Genomic DNA, 21,782 nt, shown 5'->3' with positions numbered 1-21,782 from the left:
TAACTGTCTTTTAGGAAGCAATTTTCAATTGCCTACATTGACTGTGAAACTCCTCCAGGAGTTTTGGAAAGGAAAGGATTATTATTTAGCTGGAATAAACTTCAAATGCAGGAGATTAGAAGTTAACAAATTTCTGCAGTGTAATATGAGCAGTTAGTAGAGGAGCAGGCACCTGCTGTTCTCAGATTAGAGGGATCTGCAAAAGGGCAGGACATGCAAATTGCTGGCTTTCCCTTATGGGAGAAAATCATATATCACTGTTATTTACATACATAAATAATAATGTCACTGAGCCACCTGCAGGCTGGTAGCAGAACCTCACATAAACCTGGCAAATAGGTTTTACTTGACAATACTGAAAAGAAAAAGGGATGAACTATTGAACCACAGTAGATGATACTAAATGAGACTTCCAGGAAACGACAAACCAGATGCAAGTGCATGATTCTGTCCATCTATCTCCTATGTCTGCAAAGGTATTTTAAAAAATGGAGAAGGAAAAAGTTGCTAGTGAAAGAATGGACCATTTACATTTAGATAAACACATAAAGATACTAATATCACTGTGCTCAAATAAGGAGGAAAAAGCCTCAGAAAACTCTGTATTATATGTGATCCTATATAGAGTATGTTGTATGCTATGGGGCTCATAATAATAAAATAAACAAACAAAACGTTCAAAAAGTGGCCGGAATTGGGCCAGTTGCCTAAGGCCCCTCCTATAGACAGGGCCTTAGGCACCTGGGCCAATCAGGCCATAGGCCCACCATTCCGAGGATGGTGGGCCTGCCAGCCAGCCAGACTAGGGACCCGTCAGTCCGGCCAATGTTAAGGTAAGCTAGGGGGTGTCCGAGGTTCGGAAGGGGTGTCCGGGTAGTGAGTGGGGGCCATTCAGGGCCAGCTGTTCAGGAGTTTGGGGGCATTCGGGGGGGAGGGTTGCGGGGGGTGCATCTTCGTCCGAAGGGCCTGGGTTTCCTCCTACTTGTATTGTTGGGGGTAGGGGGCAGTTTGGGGGTACGCTGTCGGCAGCAGGGCTTGGGATCCCTCCTGCCAGTATTCACGAGGGGTGGTGGTTCGGGGGTGCTATCTTCGGCAGGAGGGCCTGGGCTCCTTCCTTCCGGTATTCGCAGGGTGGGATTGGGGTATCATCTTTGGCAGGAGGGTCTGGGTTCCCTCCTGCCGGTATTTGCAGGGGGGGAATCGGGGTACCGTCTTCGGCAGGAGGGCTTGGGATCCCTACTGTCTGTTCAGGGTTTTGTTGGGGGGGGGGTAGAAATCGTGATCACAGCAGAAGAGATAAGGCATCTCTCCTGCCGCAATCGTTGCAGTGGGGGGGGGGGCAGTTACAGGATTCTGTAACTGGCATTTTTTGACAGACGCCGGTTACAGAATCCTACTATTAGGCGAAGGACTGGCCCCTCCTTCCCCTAAAAGGTCTGGTTTTGGGCATTTGGGACTTGGGCGATTTTTGGTCGTGAATGTGATGTAGGGATAGACGTAGTGGCAGTCTGGACCAGTAGATTTCTGAACGTGCAGGTAGGCTATTCTTAAAAAAAAAACAAACAAACCTCAATTTGGACGTTTTTTTTTGTTTGTTTGTTTTTTGAGAATGGTCATTTCCCTTCTGCCAACTTCAGCGTCTACTGACTTAGGCCAAAATGGGAGTTAGACCTTCTTTTTTTATTATGCCTCTCCACGTGTTTAAGCACTAAATATTAGCACTTAGCTACATACTTGGTAACTTTGCCCCTGGACTGCCAGTTTTGGCTTAGGCATTAAGGGCCAGATTCTATAAATGGCGCTTAACTCGGTAGGTGCCTAACAAAGCATCACTTATTACACATCAATCAAAGTTAGGCACCATTTTGTAGAATCATACCTATCGGCACCTAAATCAGCTTATTAGACACTGGTAGGCATCATGTTAGATGCTGGTAGATTAAGCCTGGGTTTCCTTGACCTAATATACTGGCACCTTAGATGCCTGTCAGCACCTAATTCAATCCATGTCCAAACTCTGTCCCCCTAACCACGCCTATTTTCTATGTAGGGCCATGAAGTGGTAGAGGCCTACCAAGTTAAGTTCATACTGGCTATTTAATTTTTGAAATTGTTTTTTAATCAGTTTATTAATGGCACACTCAGTTATCTGTGCCAATTAACCAATTAACTTAGGCACCTAACTTGGTAGGCACCTTTTATCCATGACATCCTGTTTGTCTGTCTTGTCTGTTTAGATTGTAAGATCTTTCAAGCAGGGACTGTTTTTTTTATTCTTTGTGACTCTGTGCAGCGCTGCATGCATCTGGTAGCACTATAGAAATAATTAATAGTAGTAGTACTAATAGTAATCTGGGCCTAACTGTGGATATTCAGTGGCACTAACCAGTTAAGTCTCTCTGAACATCCATGGTTAGCCCTGGTCAAGCCTCTCCTGGCTGTTTAAATCACTAGGAATTTCTACCCCAAGAGAATATGTCAATGAATTCCCTTTTCTGTTTTTTTTTTTTTTATTTTTTTAGGTATAACCTTAGCAAGGGAATTGACACCACAAATTACCTTCTCATGGTCAGGCCTCTCAATGCCAGTACTATGGCCCTCTCTGGTGCTCACTGTTTTATGTGTATGTGTGGCAACTTTGTCCTAAAGTTCTCATACGTCGAGCTGCTGTATTTCTGATGGGCTGTTTTGAAAACTTTTATTTGTGAACTATGTCACATCAGACAGAGATAGTTCTTCATCACTTACGTCATTCAGAGAGTTGATGAATAACTCTGAAAGTACATTGCTTGTTGTACTAGAGGTAGTAAACTCACTTGGAATGGTATTGGCTGGACTGTTGATGTCTATCATCTGTCTGTCATCACCCTAAGTAGTTTTAGGGCAGGTTGAATGGGGTATGTTGATGAAATGAAATGGTATTGGCTTGGCTGTTGTTGTCATGGTTACAACACTGAAATTTTCATCTGTGCCAGTAGCAAGAATCTGTAAACTGTCAAGTCATCCATGCCTGGCTGCTCTTGCCTGGGGAGGAGTTAGGTGTTCATTGCTGTTTTCCAGTGCATGGCACTCAATTTACATAAAAGAATAGCAGACCAAAATTTAGGTAAACACATACTGTAGTTAAAAATTAGGAACCTAACTCTAGCAGTTGAGCTTTCTTTGAATATCAGCCTCGTTGTCTTTGAAACTTTATTAAAAGTTATTTAACTAGTTACAGAAATATATTATGTTCAAGATCCTTATCATACCTTGTGGAGTCCAGGTTCCATGGGAAACATAAGAAAATCCTGAGCAATAATTTGAGCAAAAGATTTGCCGTGTGACTGTCCAGTGCTCTGACAGAATGATTGCCACATCAAAGTTGGTGATCAGACAGACAAAGATAGCAACATAATCCGTAGTAGAGAGGTTATATACAGACTATTTGTACTTCAAAGCTGAGCCTCTATCAAGAGAGCCCTTTACTTTGATCTCCCTACTTAGTATAATCTTAGATCAAAGTCTTGGGAGGTAATGGATCAAGAACCTTCCATTAAATAATTTTGCTTCTCTCTCTTTTACGTCATTACCTACAAATAACATTTCATAAGAACTTGTCTTGAACTAGCAGGATTCAGAGATTTTGACTTTTCATATAAACAATGTTTCCTAGCCCTCTCTTGGAGGCATATCTAGCCATTTGGGTATTCAGAATTACCACAGTGCATATGTATGAGAGAGATTTGTATGTATTGGAGGCACTATGGGGCTCATTTTCTAAAATGATAGACATCCGAAAGACAGCATAAACCAGCACATGGATGCCTTACTAGTGAAAATGTCCAAGTGAGCATTCTCAAACCTGACTTTCGACATCTATCTGGTTGTTTTGTCTCCAGTGCTTCTAAATCTTAAGGAGGCATGTAATGTTTTCAGCGTTCTTAGGACTTGGACACTCAGAAGGGATTTAATCAAGTTTATTAAAATTTGATGAAACGCTAATCATAAATTCTATGGGGCTCATAATAATAATAATAATAAAAAACATCTAAAAAGTGGCCTAAATGGGTACTTGGACGATCAAAAAGCCTGATCGTCCAAGTACCCATAACCAAAGCTGGTTTTAGACGTATCTAAAACCAGCTTAGGTCTTTCCCCTGCCTCTAAACACACAGAGAGAGAAAAGAGGTGTTTTTAGAGGAGGGGAAAGGGCAGGAGGTAGGCGGGATGTGGACGACCTAAACATAGTCGTACAGCAGGTATAACCAAAAGTTTAGACAGGTTGCCTAGTCGGCACTTATACGTTTTGACTTAGATCAACTCAAAATAGGTATAAGTGCTGAAAAAGGGGCCGCTGAGCTGATCGCGGCTGCCACGATCAACTCAGCGGCCCAGGCAACCTGCCTACCCACCACCGTAACGATTGCGACAGGAGAGATTGGCTAGCTCTCCTGCCATGAAAGCCGATCACCTCTCTATCCGAACTGCCACGACCTACGGCAGGAGAGATGCCCAATCTCTCCTGCCATGGTTTGTGGCAGTTCGGTTAGAGGGGTGATCAGCTATCATGGCAGGAGAGATAGCCAATCTCTCCTGCTGCGATCCACCCTCCACCCCCCCTCCCCGATCAGATCGGGCAGGAGAGAGCCCAACCCCTCCTGCCCGAAGACTTCCCCTGTTATGATCCAGGCAGGAGGGAGCCCAACCCCTCCTGCTCGAAGACCCCCCGACATGATCCGGCCAGGAGGGATCCCAACCCCTCCTGCCCGAAGACCCCCCACCCTCCACCCCCAGTAAGATATGGGCAGGAGGGATACCAGGCCCTCCTGCCCACAATGACCCCCCCAATGACCGCCTCCAAAACCCCGATCGGCCCCCTGAACCCCACCCCCACCCGCTGACCACGCAACCCCCCTGCCGACCCCGCGACCCCACCCCCCACCCAGTACCTGGAAAAAGTAGGCCGGACAGATGGGTCCCAGCCCGTCCATCTGTCAGGCCCAGCATCATCCAAATGACAGGCCTTAGGGCCTGATTGGGTCAGGTATCTAAGGCCCCACCCACAGGAGGGGCCTTAGGCACATGGGCCAACCGGAATTGGCCCAGTTGTCTTAGGCCCTGCCCACAGGAGAAAACAAAGAGCCAATCAAGGCCTTAGGCCCTGCTCCTTGCATTGCATGATGCGCCGTGGCAGGGCCTAAGGCCTCAGAGTTGTTGCAGGAGGCATTGGAGCAGGAAGGGTTAAGCACCCCTCCTGCTTCGTTAAAGGTACGGGGAGGGGGTGGTGGAAAGGGGGCCTGGAATGGGGAGAGGGTGTCCGGGGGGGTGGCAGGAAGGAGTTGGCATCCCTCCTGCAGTTTGTTTTTTGGTGGGTGAATGGGCCGGGCAGCCATGAATTGAGCGCGAGGAGCCAATGCCAACTGCAAGCGACTGTAGCAAGGGAGCCGGCCATAAAATAAACACTCGCTGGGAGGCACAGAAGGAAGGGAACTTTTCCAGCACAGGTGCAGATTGCTGATGGCCATAAAATAAATGCTTCCAGCACAGCTCCGGATCACATGAGGAGACAGCCACCGCCACCCACAGCTTTCACCAGAAAAACGATTGCAGCAAAGGAGCCGGCCAGAAGGTAAATACCCGCCGGATGGAGGCACAGAAGGGTGAGAGAAAGTTGTGTTGGGACTCGAGAGGGAGGGAGCACAAACTTTGGACAAATGATGAAGTAAGGAGAGAGGGTGCTTGAGCCATAGGATTGAAGAATGGAGGGAGGGAGGGAATAGTAAGGGAGAATTGGGTGTCTGAGAGAGGGAAAGAGATGGTGCACATGGAGAGATGAAGAAAGAGAACTGTTGGGCAGAGAGAGGGAGAAAGAGACTTATTGGATATGGTGATGGGAGAGGAGTGAGGTGCTGGGTGCTGAAAGAAGAAGGAAGCCGCCTGGATTGGTTAAAAAAAAAGTACGGAGGAGGTGGTTATTAAAAGAAGTGCCAGATTGGGTGTGGGGGGAGAGCTTATGGGGCCAGAAACAGAAGACAGAGAGAGATGGTTGTCATGGTCTGAAGGGAGAGAAGTTGAACCTGGAGTGGTGTGGAGGAAGAGGGAAAGAGATATGTGAAGGGAGAACTGTTGGGAAGAGAAAGGGAGAAATGGTGGACCTGGGAGAGGGAGACAGGCAGGGGAAGAGATGAGATGGGATGGGGGGCAATTGGGAAGAGAAAGGGAGAGAAGTTGGATCTGGGGATGGAAGGAAGGGAGGGAGGGAGAAATGTTAGGCCTGTGGATGGAGGGCAGAGAGATATAGCATCTCTCTTTTTTCCCCTCCATTTCATTGTTCAGCATCAAGGGGGGGGGGGAGGAAGAAGAAAAGAGAGGAAACAGATTGTTGGACCATGACAATAGAGGAGGAGGGATGGACCCATGGGAGGGCAGGAGGGAAGAGAGCTGGTATAAGAAGATGCTAGGGGATGGAAAGAAAGGGACAGGGAGTTATAGCCTAACCAGTGGAGAGAGGGAGGGGGATTCTGAAAGTGGTGAGCCAAGTGGATGAGGTCAAAAGGGAGATGACAAGATGAGTGAGAGAGCAGTGAGTACAGTGGTAGAAATGGGGAGTGGATAGAAAGAAATAGGAGGCTGGGAAAGGAGTGAGATGAGAAATGGGAGAAGATGGAGAATTGAGAGGTAGCTGAACATTTAAAAAGAAGGAGTATGAGAAAGAAAGCAAGATTTGAGTGGACAGAGGTAAAAAAAGAAAAGAAAAAGTTAAGAAAGCTGAAAGGGAAAAATCAATAAGTTGGAGACAGGCATAAGGAGGAAATGGAACAAGAGCGAAGAGGATAAAAAAAATGAACAGCAGACACTGGAAAAAGAATTAGTTGAAGATAGACAAAAAGCAGAAACAGAAACTGGGACCAAGATGATGGTAAAATAAAATATCCAGACAGCAAGGTAGAAAAAATTGTTTTATTTTAAATTTATTAACTGGAATATGTTAGCTTTGAGATATGTGAATCACAATTATTTTTGTATTCAGTGTATACAGCTGATTTGGGGGAGGGACTGGAGCCCAAAATTAGTGGATGGACACCAAAGTTTCTCCCCACCTGAGTGCAATTTATAAATACTCGAGCAAGTGGGTATTCCCAAGCCCTGCCAACTGAAGACATCTTCTTCCATTCTGGCAACCCAAAATCTTCAAGCTGTGCAGCCAATGGGGGGGGGGGGAGGGGGAGGGGGAGGCAGGGAGGAGGGAAGGCAGTAGCTCTGCAATATTGCTGCCAGCTGCAAAACTTGGGAAGTTGGAGGGGGAGGAGGTGGTTGTCAGTTGGTAAGGCTTAGGGATCCCTACTAGCTACTGCAGGGGAGATGTTCATTTTGAGGGAGCCTAAGCTCAAAGTGGGAGGCCCAAAAAAGCAGTAATATTTATCCTGACTGAACGATCCTCCACGTGCGCCGCTGACAGCTGATTCAGCATCCCCGCTCTGATGAGGTTCACCTCTGAAGAGGTTCATCGTAGCTGTAATAGAAGTGAATGGGAGAACCAGGAGCGCGTATCTCTGCTCATCAGAGTGGGGTGTGGAAGCCTGTGACTGCTCCCACTGTCAGCGGTGCACGTGGAGGATCACTCAGTCAGGGTAAGTATTACTGCTTTTTTGGGTTCCTCTCCACATTGTCCCTTTAATGAAGGTTTATTATTAGATACGAACATCTTCTATATTAGTGATTGCAAATTTGGAACCTGCTCAACCATTTTTTTTTTTTCCTCATTAGCTAATGTTAGGCCTCCTTTTACTAAGCCGCGTTAGGGCTTTGACGTGCAGAATAGCGCGCGCTAGACCTTAACGTCAGCATTGAGCTGGCGTTAGTTCTAGAAGCGTAGCGTGCAGTAATTTCCTGCGTGTGCTAAAAACGCTAGCGCACCTTAGTAAAAGGAGCCCTTAGTGTTTGTGTAGCCCCAGATAATTTTTTTTTTCATCCAGTGCGTCCCAGGGAAGCCAAAAGGTTGGACACCCCAGATTTAGGTCTTTAAAATCCTGGCCTATATTACAGGTGCTTAAGCTTTAAGGGCCCATTTTATCAAGCTGCGCTAGAGCTTTGTAGTGAGAGCCGGTGAGGTAAATGCTCCGACGCTCATAGAATTCCTATGAGCATCGGCGCACTTTCCTCACTTGTCCATGCTACAGACCTCTAGTGCAGCTTGATAAAAGGGGGGATGGGTAAGTTAGGTGCCACTAAACATGATTCTGTAATGGGCACCTAAGTGTGATTGACATGTAGGAGGCGCCTAACTTTAGACGCTTGTCTTTTTAGCTGCCAATTACGTAATCCGGTCCTTAGTATTTGTATTTCTGCATCATAGCAAGCAGAAATAATGATTCATTCTCAACTTATGCCTGTGGCTCAGATAAACTGTGTTTATTTAGCTTTATGGAAAGAATGTCAAGAAATAATTGCACTTCATTAGTCTAATAAGCAGTTCAAATCAAATATATGGTTTTATGTAGAATATAATCTTTTGACTATTAGACTACAATGTAAAAGGGATTTAGGCTTCTGGAAAGAAATAAATTACCTAATCAAGACAGGATATTAATGTGGAATAGTTTTAAAACAAATAAATAGCCATAATTTTGTAAAATGGGATAAGCATTTCCATACTTGAAACTGAAGACAGAACTAGCAATTAAATAAGATCAATAGCAAGAGTGCAGAATGTGGAGGATAACTTAATAATAGGACTGCTAAGGGAGAAATACAAAAGACACTTATTTTAAATCTGTTTAACCCTTTATTTGGCATTGTTGCGCAGAAGCAACGTGTGTCTTCTATGACTCTTATGGGAGATCTGCATCTCCAAATGCCTGTTACTGTTGCTCTTGTTCAACATCAAGTTATATAAGGCAGCTGTTTCACCATCTGCCAATTAAAGGGTTAATATAGGCAACATCAGTGCCTGTGTGCCTTTATAAAATAGGCTTCCAGAATCAGTCCTTGTAGCATGAAAATACTATCATTTTTTATTTATTTATATTCCACTTATATCCTAAGTGGTTTACATTCAGGTACTTTATCATATTTCCCTATCTGTTACCTATTGACAACAACCCCAGACTACAAGATATTCAGAAAGGAAATAAAAACTATACTCTTCAAGAAATCCCTTAATAAAGCTTAATACCATGATAAAGCTTAATCCCCCTCTTACCATCCCCTCACTAACCCCAGATCCTACTTTTCCCTCTCTTGGAAACCTTCTCTGATCTAACGTTGTAACCCTTCTTCCATAACTCTTTTTGTAATCCACTTCGAACCGAAAGGTAATGGCGGAATAGAAATCTGTAATGTAATGTAATGTAATCTGTTACGGCGGGCTCAAACTCTATCTAGTGTACCTGGGGCAATGAGGGGATTAAGTGACATGCCCAGGGTCACAAGGAGCAGCGAGGGATTTGAACCCACAACCTCAGAGTGCTAAGGCTGTAACTCCAACCATTGCGCCGCACACTCCCGCATACATATTTATACCTGTTCTAAATATTCTGCTTTGAAACAGAAATAGCTGTATATATGTATTCTATTTGCGTACTTGTATTTTATAAAATACCCAGGTACATCTTCACCCCTGCTCTGCCCAGGAACATTTACACACAAACCCCAAATTCTGTATATAGCACTATAAGCTGTGCACGCAAGTTGATGCGCACAGCCATTTTGTGCATGCAACTCAATTGGTAAACCAGCCAGTCAACTTTGATCTCTAACAAACAATTATCAGCACTGACTGACACTAATTAAGGGGGATATTTTACCAAGTCACTGTAGCGATGCTGATGCGATAAATGCACCAATGCCCATTCAATTCCTGACATAGGATTTGGATAAAATCTCAGCGAGGATACAGAATCCTGAAGGTTTATTTCATGAAACTTGCATACTGTATATACGGTAGATTGATTTTCTATGCATATTTTTTTTCAGACTCATTATGAAGATGGGGAGTATATTATCAGACAAGGTGCTCGAGGGGATACATTCTTCATCATCAGTAAAGGAAAGGTAAGCTTGCTGTACACCTTCAAGGAATAGAGTTACCTGTATGATGGATCTCAACCAGCAGCTGATAATAGACTGTGGCATCCTCCTGTTTTCCTTTGTGCAGCCCTCTGCATGGTATCATTCAGTGGTTATGAAAAATGCCAATATCGTCAAATGTGATAGAACAATTCTAACCACTAGATCTTGTTCTCTGGCCTTCATTACATACTGCATATCAGGCTGTCTTTGGCAACATCCGCCACTAACCTAGCTCTCCCCCTCTGCAGTACCAGTCAATAATAAAAATGCCTCATTTTGTTTAAGAGAGAACCTGCTCTTCAGTTCTGGAACATATCTCACTGTTCCAGTCAGTTAGGTACAGACATAGCAGCACAAATCTCCACAAGTCCAAAACTCTCATACTAATTGCTGTTGCCAGTTAGTAACCTGTACAACTCCTAGATTATCATACAAAAGAAGACACTTGTCATTTAGTCTCTATCCATATGAAGAAGCATTTTGAAAGGATGTCCAAGTCAGAATAGGGACATTCATATCAGAACATCCCAAATGGACAAGGTAGGCCTTTAGGCAAGGCCAGTGCTAGACATGATGGGGCCCAGGGTAGATGCTAGGGAAGGGGTCCCAAAGCTTTATTTCAGGCTGTCCCTCTTTCAACTTCAGGTAGGTTTGGGGCCTACAGTAGTATGGGGGCCCAAGGAAATTGCCCTATTTGCCCACCATTAATGCTGGCCCTGCCTCTGGGGTTCATGTGCTTTATGTGACCCCCAATTGTGATCCTCTACAATCTGGCTTTCACCCCCAACAGTCCACAAAGACTGCCCTCACCAAAGCCTGCAGTGACTTGTTCATGGCCAGATCTAAGGGCCTTTACTCAATCTTCATCCTTCTTGACCTGCCTGCTGCCTTTGATACTGTTAATCACAGCATACTCCTTGATATGCTGTCCTCACATGGATTCCACAAATCTATCCTCTCTTGGTTTAACTCCTACCTCTCCCATTGCACCTATAATGTATGTGTTAGTGGGTCCTCTTTTGCTGCTACCCCACTAGTGGTTGCTGTACCCCATGGTTCTGTCTTAGAACCTCTTCTCTCTCTACATCTCTTCCCTTAGTGTCCTGATCGCCTCCCATGGCTTCCAGTATTGCTTATTTGTTGATGACTTCCAGATCTACCTCTCTACATCAGAAATTTCACCTAAAGTCCAAGAAAAAGTCTTTGCCTGTTTAGCTGACATTGCTGCCTGGATGTCCTGCCGTCATCTGAAACTATACATGTCCAAGACTGAGCTGCTCCTCTTTCCTTCTAAACCCTTTGCTCCTCCTCCTACATTCTTCATCTTGGTAAATAATACTGTCATTATTCCCAGTTTTCTCTGCTTGCAACCGGAGTCGTCTTTAATTCCGCCCTCTCATTTTCTACACACATCCAATAAACAGCTAAGGCCTATCGCTTCTATCTCTACATCACCAAAATTCACCCCTTCCTCTTTGAGAAACACTCTCGTAACCTCACGCTTAGATTACTGCAATCTACTTCTAAATGGTCTCCCACAGTGCCGCCTCTCCCCCTTGCAATCTGTGCAAAACTCTGCTACATGACTCATCTTCTACCAACCTCACTACAATCATCTCATCCCTTTCCTTAAATCACTTCACTGGCTCCCTATCTACCTTCACATACAGTTCAAGCTCCTATTGCTGACCTACAAGTGTGTTCATTCTACTGCCCCTCAATATCTCTCATCTCTTCATTCTCATATACATCTCCCAGAGAACTCCATTCCTCAGATAAGCGCTCTTAGCTTTACCCTTCTCCACTGCTAATTCCAGACTTTGCTCCTTTTATCTAGCTGCTCCCTATGCCTGGAATAAATTACTTGAATTTGTCCATCAAGCCCCTTCCTTTACCTTGTTTAAAAGCAGACTGAAAACCCATCTTTTTAATATAACCTTCAATCCTTAACCCTACTCCTTACTGCCCACCAACCCAGGCAGCAGATTAACCGTTCCCCTTAACTGTATCCATGACATCCTGTTTGTCTGTCTTGGATGTTTAGATTGTAAGCTTTCAAGCATGGACTGTCTTCTTTGTGGCTCTGTACAGTGCTGTGTACATCTGGTAGCACTATAGAAATAATTAATAGTAGTAGTAGCTGTGGGCATAGAAAGTTTAATAAATGCTGCTCTATGCACTACAGCCTCTATTTTGTGGAATATAGTGGTATACAGATGATAATAAACAGACAAACATCTCTGTAAAGCAGTCACATATAATCTGATATTCTGCTGCATTTATGACTGATACATTTTTCAAAGCAGAGGCCAACTTGTAATGCAATCAATTGTTTCTTCTTTACAAGAAGGAGATATTGCATGTACACTAGGTTTGCCAAGATATGTTCATGATTTCAAAATGTCAGATCTTTATTCTGCCAATCTTACTTTAACAGGTAAATGTTACCCGTGAAGATTCCCCTAGTGAAGATCCAATCTTTCTCCGAACTCTAGGAAAAGGAGACTGGTTTGGAGAGAAAGCCCTGCAAGGGTAAGTGCAGTGAATGTTCATTGGAAATGTTTGCTGAAGTTTAGAATCATGGGAACCCAAAGATAAATGTATGTATATTTTGTTTGAATTGTTTTTACATGTATGTTACTTGTATATTCCTGGGTATTAATATATTATTTGTGTATATTTTGCTTTCTGAAATAATCAATACAAATGTTTTCAGAAACATAATTTAGCACCCTATTGCTAAAGGGCAGTAAAATCTGAACTTAGTGCATCGTAATGTGGGACTTTCTTGCCTGCTAAGCCCAGATTCAATGTGGCACAATTTAGAACATTTTTTGAATATTATTTTCAATCGTACGCTAATGCTTGCATTAGCGCACATTACCTGTAAAATAAAAATAATGCAGGAACACTTACTGCCTCCTATTTAGGAGGTGCTAAGTACTTCCACATTAACTCATTTTTAGCCAGCTAGCATGGACTAATGTAGGGTTATCATATGACTCCAGAAAAAGGAAGACGGATTGAGACATCTGGGTTTTACTTCCGTTGAAAATGATGGAAGTAAAACCTGGATGTCTCAATCCATCCTCCTTTTTCTGGAGCCATATGGTAAATCTTGACTAATGTGAATGTGCTAGCTGGTTAATTCTTCCACACTCGTTCTCTTTCCATGACACACTCTGTTCCCCAAATATATTTTTTTAAATAGCTAATATGTGGTAAAAAGTGGCCTTAGCACATCATTACATGGGTCATTCACACACTAAGCCGTTGTTACTGCCTATATAAAATGTGGACAAATGCAAAGTGATGCACATTGGAAAGAATAACCTGAATCACAGTTAACAGATGCTAGGGTCCACCTTGAGGGTTAGCGCCCAAGAAAAAGATCTGGGTGTCATCATAGACAATACGATGAAATCTTCCACCCAAAGTATGGCGGCGGCCAAAAAACAAATAGTATGCTAGAAATTATTAAAAAAGGGATGGTTAACAAGCCTAAGAATGTTATAATGCCCCTATATCGCTCCATGGTGCGACCTCATCTTGAGTATTGCGTTCAATTCTGGTCTCCTTATCTCAAGGAAGATATAGTAGCGCTAGAAAAGGTTCAAAGAAGAGCAACCAAGATGGTAAAGGGGATAGAACTCCTCTTGTATGAGGAAAGACTAAAACAGTTAGGCTCTTCAGCTTGGAAAAGAGATGGCTGAAGGGGAGATATGATTGAAATCTACAAAATCCTGAGCGGAGTAGAACGGGTACAAGTGGATTGATTTTTCATTCCATCAAAAATTACAAAGACTATGGGACACTCGATGAAGTTACGGGGAAATACTTTTAAAATCAATAGGAGAAAATATTTTTTCACGCAGAGAATAGTTGAGCACTGGAACGCATTGTCAGAGGTTCTGGTAAGAGCGGATAGTGTAGCTGGTTTTAAGAAAGGTTTGGACAAGTTCCTGGAGGAAAAGTCCATAGTTTTGTTATTGAGAAAGACATGGGAGAAGCCACTACTTGCCCTGTATCGGTAGCATGGAATATTGCTACTCCTTGGGTTTTGGCCAGGTACTAGTGACCTGGATTGGCCACCATGAGAATTGACTACTGGACTTGATGGACCATTGCTTTGACCCAGTAAGGCATTCTTATGTTCTTAAGTTGATTTTTCTATTTTCCCATTAATGGCCACAATTCTGGTTTCCCATTGGTGCTTGGCTATTAGTTCGTGAACTCTTACTGCTACCTATTCTTTAGAAGGTAAGGGCTCATGCACAATCCTACGCTAATCATATAGGGGGGTCATTATATTCTAGGGACGCGTTAGCATTTAGCGCTCGCTAAATCGGCTATCGCGCCTTAGTAAAAGACCCTCTTAGTGCATAGCAATATAGTTATACTAACCAATTAGCATTGAACACACCCACTCTCTGTTACTTGATGCATCCTCACTGCTAAAAAATATTTTTTATTTTTTAGCATGTGCACATGCAAAATTTACCTCAGGATCCCTAGTTACTAGTGTTACTAGTGTTAGTAATTAATGCAGCTTAGTAAAAGGATCCCTTAATATTTCAAAACTTGTAAGAAAAATTTAAATGATTTCAAAGTATATTTCCTCCATCACTAGTTTTCTTTTTTATGTACTGTAGGTGATAGAAATGCAATTACAAGCTTTATTTTTATTTCTTTTTATTTATTTTTACAAAAGCTTGAAATGCCACCAATTGCAATTCGATGTTGCTAAGTGGTTTACAAAAAAAAAATTAAAAGAGTAGAAGAGAAAGAAAAAGAGAGAGAAGAAAGAAAAGATGGAAGGAAACAAAAAGAATGAGCAATAGAAAAGGAAACAAAGAGTGTACAGTCAGTTTCTGGGACTTCACAAAGAAAGGGAAAAGAGGGAGTTAGGATTAATTGCTGATTCCATAAGTTAACTCAAAGAACCAGGTTCTGATAAATTTTTTAAATTTTGGATAGGAGGGCTCCAATCTAATATCTAAGGAGAAGGAGTTTCATAGCTGGGGACCAGCACAGATAACTTGGAACTCCTTTAGCAAAGCCGCAGTAGCGATTCATCCGCAGCAAATGCTCTGAAGTCCATTCAGTTCCTATGGGCCTCAGTGCATTTGTTGCAGGAGAATCTTTACCATCGCTTTGTAAAAGGGGCCCTTAAAGCTGTACCAAATAGCACATTTTACTATTCTTGTGAATACGAAAAATGAAAAATATAATTCAGTTAAATATGAATACTGAATGGACATTGAGCTTGAACAAATAATAAAAGCTGTGATATTTATGTACTATACTTACATTATTGTAAACCGAGTTGAGCACCTGTTGGTTGACGACCCGGTATATAAAATTAAGTTTTAGTTTAGTTTAGTTTATATGGGGCTGAATCGAATCAGATATGAATATTTAGTATGGGCCTACAGCTATTGGCAGAGCCACATGAAATGTCCTGTTGAGAAGTTTAAATTTGATAAATGCTAAACCTTAAGTTTGTATACCGCATCATCTCCATAAAGATAGAGCTCGACACGGTTTACAGGTAATTTAATAAATGAGGGAAGGACATAATAAGAAATTAGAGGTTAAGAAGAGGATAGCTAGCTTTACATTTTAAATAGATAGCTTTACATTTTGGAGAAACCTGAGACCAGTAGCCATTGTTTTATCTGAAGTGGGGGGATATGATCACTTATCTACACCCCCAGGCATCATAGTTCTCTGTAAAAACCTAAATACAGGGCTACACACACATTCCACATTCATTCCCTTAAAATCCCTGTTCAGGTCTTCCCAACTTCCTGGTTGTCCCAAGGTCCTTTCTGGATTCCTCATCCCTCCAGGCTTCTCCTAAGTCCCTCCTGGCCCTCCGTTAGTCCTCCAGGTCTTTGGCAGCATCTGGTCCCTCTACCAGTTGTCACCATCCCAGCCGGTCCCTCCGTTGGACCACTCAGTCCTTTGGCCAATGCTCCCAGGGTCCTTGGAGTCTACAGCTTCTCTGTCGCTTGGTTATCTTATCCGACTCTCCCAGACCCTCAATCATCTTCTCACCAATGCACACACTGAAGACTTGCCTGGATCCTTCACTGGTTCCACCTCGGTCATCAAGCCTAAGCTCCTCTGCTCCATGCTCTTCCGGTTCCCTGGCTACTTCTTCAGCTCTTTCCCTGCTAATGTACAGGTCCCCGCAGACCCTCCCACCACTGAGGTTTATCTGCTGCACCTGTCCTCCATCAGGACTGGTCAGCTCACATAGGGCCAGATCTCTCTCCCAGCTCTCTCTCTCTTTGCCAGTGTATAGGTCTCCATGAACCTTCCCACCACCAGACTTTCACTTCTCCACTGCTGCAGTCCCCTTGTCAAAACTGGTCAGCCTGGTCACTGCACTGGGCCCCCTATCAGCACCAATCAGCAGTGGCCTTCAGGGCTTACCGGGAGTTAGGCTGAAGCCAGCATTCTTCCTCTGAGGGTCACCCAGCTCCCAAAGGAGCTCCTTGCCTTCTGACTGAGCTCTCTATGCTAGGAGCTGTTTTTTTCAGCACTACAATCCACTCAGGATAAGTGGACAGCTCATAGCAGCATTAGCTCTTATGCAAATCAGCTCTCTCAGTCTCAGGCTCCCTCCTCTGGCCAGTGACAGGCATTCCATCCTATCACACTTTCGTAATGTCAAACTTTTGCATCCATACCACTAAGAAAATAAATGCATGGACAAGTCTGATCTTCATTATATAAAGCTGTAAATAATGTTTTGGCACTGTGTTCTTTCTGAAAGTTGGCTTGGTCAGTGTGACGGGCTAGATGTGTGTTCAAAAATGAGGATAGACTCAAAGTGGAAAGTCATTCTGTGTTATAAAAGCTATAAAAGCATTTTTATGGCAACACATTATTCCCTGTATATAAGTATGTTACAAAATTTAAAAAGTTTTTAATTACAAATATGAATATGCAGTACATAAAACAGAATATACAAAACTGGTGGATAGTGGGTTGCCATAAAAACTGTTTATAACACAGAATGATTGCCCACTTTTAGTCTATCAAAAGAGGTGGGATGTACATGCATATTTGATAGACAGATAGATATATTGTCCTGATTGCTTTATTTTTTATATTGTCTATCTTTTGTGATTGGGTTCTCCTTTGTATATTTTTTACAAATAAGTATGTATGATCTCTTAGGGGTGCTTATTATGTGTGTTAAATGGCTGTGCATTTTTTTTTAAAAAAAACTGTTTTCTGTGCTTAAAACCAAATTTACAAAGGGAAAGAAATCTTTATTAAATGCTAATGCTAATTGTGTCTTATATACCGCTGTATCTCCTACTGGATTCAAAGCGGTTTAGAGAAGATTACAAAAATTTACAAAGGGTGATTAAAAACAAAAATACTGAAAATTATAAATAATGTTGCTAACCCTAATGGTTTGAGTGTAACCTATTGTTCAAAGAGAGAGATTTTCAGTAAGTCATGAAATGTGCAGTAGGTAGTAGGTATTACCCCATAATACCCCTTTTAGTAAGCTGTGCACATAACGATGAAGAAATGACAGGATTAGTAGGCTTAAAGTTGTGAAGCAGACAGAAAAATAGCAGTCTGAACAAGAACTAAAATGAAGGATGAACCTTCAGCAAACAATTAGCATTGCATTGGAATTGTTTCCTGACCACTGTGACATTTCTATGAATGATGGGCAATCTCTCTCTCTGATTAATGTTTATATATTAATATATAAACATTAATTAATATATATATATATCTCTGGTAATGTTTATATATTAATTAGCATCAGTGTTTATGTTCTAGCTTTAGATTATATAATTAGCTAATTAGCACAATCGATAACCATAGTAATTAGAAATATAGTCACCATCTTATCAGAGAATAAACCATGCTAGTTTAAAGCTGATGGAATTTAGAAGTTGGGACTAGAACATCCAAAATCCAATTTACTGTTCTATTCTTAATCTGCCACCAAGATCTTCCGCTGTCAATAACAAGCTGTCAATGTCCCATTCATACTCTGCACCTTGCTAAATATACACACGTGTAGAACACATTCATATCTAAGCAAATATTAGTTACATTGTTAAATAGATTTGGTACTTTGTTTCCACAGTTTGTTGCATATAACTGCTATTAAAAAAAAGACAGTTTTGCATCAATAGAGTAAGGAGGCCTGCGTTGCCCAGCCTTCAAAAAAATTTCAACAGCCAAGGTGAGGGGGAGGGCTGGGAGAAGGGAGAGATTAAAAATGTCTGTTGGGTGGGTCCATTGACGTCTTTTGTGGCTTCGTTATAGTTGTTTTTATTTTTCATTGATTAGCTCACACACATCCAGGGGAGTGGGAGGGTAGGAGGAAGGGTTTGTTTTTGTTCCCTAATGGAAGAATTGAATAGGAATGGGGGTACATTCTTCTGTATTATTACTGATTGATTATAAGTGCTTATTATGATTATTATTATATGTATGTATATTGTTTTGCACTTTTGTTGGCTTTGGAAAATTGATAAAGATTATTATTTTTTTTTTTAAATGTCTGCTGGGACAGACAGGGACAAATACTTGAGTACCTGAATGAATTCATGTAAATTGTTCTGACCTCCCCTGGGGAAACGGTATAGAAAACTGAAAAAAATAAATAAAATGAATAGCATTAATTTACTGGGTGTGGGAGAGGGGGAAAAAATGATGGACATTGAAGTAAGAGAACAGGAATCTCTTTAACCTTCAAATCCAACTCCTGATACTCAGCAGGACCTGCTTTGCTCTCTCTGACTGATGACCTGGAGAGGGTTTCACACCTTCCCTGACAGCGTGCGGTAGCATTCCTTTGGGTGGGGAGACATCCAGCAACTTCCACAGGGTCTCTTTGGCCTAATCCATCAGGCCGGCCAATATAGACTGGGGTGTAGGAGTCTGCTGATTGGGAAACAAAGATATCTGAAGATCAAGATCAGACGCTACTCCTCCTGGTATTAGAGAAGAAACAGCTGACCATTCCCTGCATTTGGATGAAACAGGAATGCCTCACTGCACAAATGTGTCCATAGGACCACCAGTTGAAACTGAAGGTAAAGTCTGCGGCTGAGAGGGAAGAACCTTCAGCTTTCCTTTCTTCTTAGGTGTAAGTGGGGTACAAGTTTTTAAATAAATAAATAACCAGAAGCAAGCAGACTTACTCCATACGAGTAGTCACCATGTTGACTCCTCCCTCCCAAAACCTCCAATTCTCCTCCGGTCTGTTACTAACTCTCTTTCCTCCTCCTATCCAGCATTTACTTTTGCTCAATTCATACCCCACAGCCTCAGATGTACTTCTGAAGATATAATTTATAGAAACAGATACAGTATATTAAATTGTTACTCAGTTTATTCTCTCAACATATCCTGTAGATTTTTCCATTCTGTTACCTTGTATCTGCTTATGTTATAAATTCCAAAAAGCACAGGGAGTAGTGACACAAAATCCCCACAAAGGCAAAAAAACACAGCTAATAAGAAGTGGGAGAAACTGAGATGCTTTCAGGTGGGATCTTTATTCGTGATGACATCGATTTTCTCAAAGACTCAACACTGATAGTGTTTTGATGCCCCAAGGGTGCATTCCTCAGGAGTCTATAGACAAGTAAACGAACACCAATATGTAAAACATATATATATAATATTAAAAATAACAAAATAAATAAAAACACAGTTTAAAAACATAATATTAAAAGTGCAAACGTAATATCCAAATACATGAATATGTAATAAAAATATAAATGAAAAAGCATAAGTAAAACTATAAAAAGACTCACTGTTTTTATAAAAAGAAAGAATTGTAAAGTCACAAATGCCACCATTCTACCACTAAGACTCTCTTTTACTAAGATGCACTAACCGATTAGCACACGCTAATCAATTTATCACGTGCTAAATGCTAACACATGTATGTTAGTCTATGGACACGTTAGCATTTTGCGTGCCCTAATTCGATTAGCGCACGTTAATCGGTTAGCACACCTTAGTAAAAGAGGGGGTAAATGGGGTAGTAATTATGAAATGAGCACAGAAATTAAACCAAAAATGCAAAGGAACCTAAAAACAAGAGCAAAATGAGTTAGGAGACAAAAACACCTTAAGTGATTAAAAAAAAAAAATAGATGTATCAAATTTGAACTTCATATGTGTAGGATCATGCAGATAAATCCAGAAAGCATCAGTTATTGCTATATAATATTAAAAAGAAGAGGAAATAACTCCAAAAGGACATAAAATATATATGTTGTACCCAAATGTACAATATTTCAATACTTGCAGGCAGTATATATGAAAAATAAACACATTTTATTTCTCTCCCTTTCCTTGTATTTTCCCTTTTAATTCTTGTACTCTTCCAGTCCCATTTTTCTCCCTTCTTACCTCTTTTGTATACATTCTTCCTCGTCACTCACTCAAAATCTTCCCTGCCTCTCCATGATCCCCCCCCCATTCTTCACCTCTTTCCCTTCTATTAATTCATACCTTCTTCCTTGCTTTTCTCTTCTTACCATCCGTTCTCTCCTTTCTTCTGTCCACTTCTGCCCCTTCCCACTCCTTTTCTTCCCCATTCTGTTTCAGCTCTTCTTCTTTCCTTTTCATCTTTCTCCTTTCTCCGCTTTTCTCGCCTTTTCCATCGATGATCTCTCTACCTTCTCTCCCTACTCTGTGTTCCTTCCTGATCTTTCTTTCCTCCTTTTGCATTCCCCTTTTATCCACCCCTGCACTCTACCTACCAGCAAACCTTTATGCTGGTTGGATTTAATAACAGACCATTTACACACATGTGCATAAAAATGACTTCATAATATAATTCTCTGTGCTCTATTGTAATTTGGCCCTGTTTACATGTGCAATATTATGATAATGGTGATAGGAAAAATAATGGAAATAAAACTTAGGCCTCCTTTTACAAAACTGCAATAGCAGTTTCTAGCGTGGGGAGCTGCGTTGAATGGCCCGCACTGCTCCCAATGCTTATTGAGTTCCTATGAGCGTCGGGGGCAGCATGAGCCAATCAGTGTGGCTCCCCTGCGCTAGAAACTGCTATTGCAGTTTCGTAAAAGACGGGGTTACTCTAATTCAAATCTGCTCTTTACTTTTGGGTGAATGAATATACATATAAAATAGAGCATAAGGACTAAATGAAACAAGTGAGACTACTTAGAATGCTAACTAGAAGTACTAATTGATCCATGGTGCCTTACAACTTGCCTCTTTTACTGGATTTACTAATATTTCTCTGTCAGTACAAGAGATAATTGTTTCCATGTTACCGAAACATACAATATTAAAATATAGTGCAAATTATTGAAAGAACATATATTGTTTGTGAAATCAATCAAAGTATGATCATGTTTCCCCTTTGTTGATAAAGCTTCACTGGCTCCCAGTTCACTTTAGGATGCATAATCTTCAAGCTTCTCTGTAGAATATTTGATCCTTTTGTCCCCTTATGTTGGAATACCCTTAGACTTTCCCATTTGAGAAACACACAAAGATATAAGTTAGCTTCCCCTTCCTTTAAGGGAATTAAATCTGCTGGGAAGCTTAGTCAATCTTTTGTTTTCAAGTTTGTAGAGATCTGGAATGAACTTCTTGACTCCATTAGGCTTTTAGGCCAGCTGCAATTATTTTGTAAATTCCTGAAAACTTTGTTGTTCTCGCAATTTTTAAATGGTTTAATAGAGCCTCAATGA

General features: G+C 41.7%; 1 protein-coding gene across 5 annotated transcripts in view; it reads left to right on the top strand.

The window, feature by feature from the left end:
* Nucleotides 1-21,782, top strand: part of PRKG1 (protein kinase cGMP-dependent 1) — a 1,424,783-nt gene that overhangs the window by 1,229,706 nt on the left and 173,295 nt on the right. For all 5 annotated transcript variants that reach the window (XM_033943780.1, XM_033943783.1, XM_033943781.1 and 2 more), the window contains 2 exons: nucleotides 9,958-10,035; nucleotides 12,491-12,585. In XM_033943780.1, coding sequence (XP_033799671.1) covers nucleotides 9,958-10,035; nucleotides 12,491-12,585 — 173 coding nt within the window. The remainder of the gene's footprint in view (nucleotides 1-9,957; nucleotides 10,036-12,490; nucleotides 12,586-21,782) is intronic.

The sequence above is a fragment of the Geotrypetes seraphini genome, chromosome 4 (assembly GCF_902459505.1).
Source record: "Geotrypetes seraphini chromosome 4, aGeoSer1.1, whole genome shotgun sequence".
Classification (NCBI taxonomy): Eukaryota; Metazoa; Chordata; class Amphibia; order Gymnophiona; family Dermophiidae; genus Geotrypetes; species Geotrypetes seraphini.
Note: the sequence above shows the minus strand (reverse complement) of the source record. Positions and strands in the feature narration are given on the sequence as shown.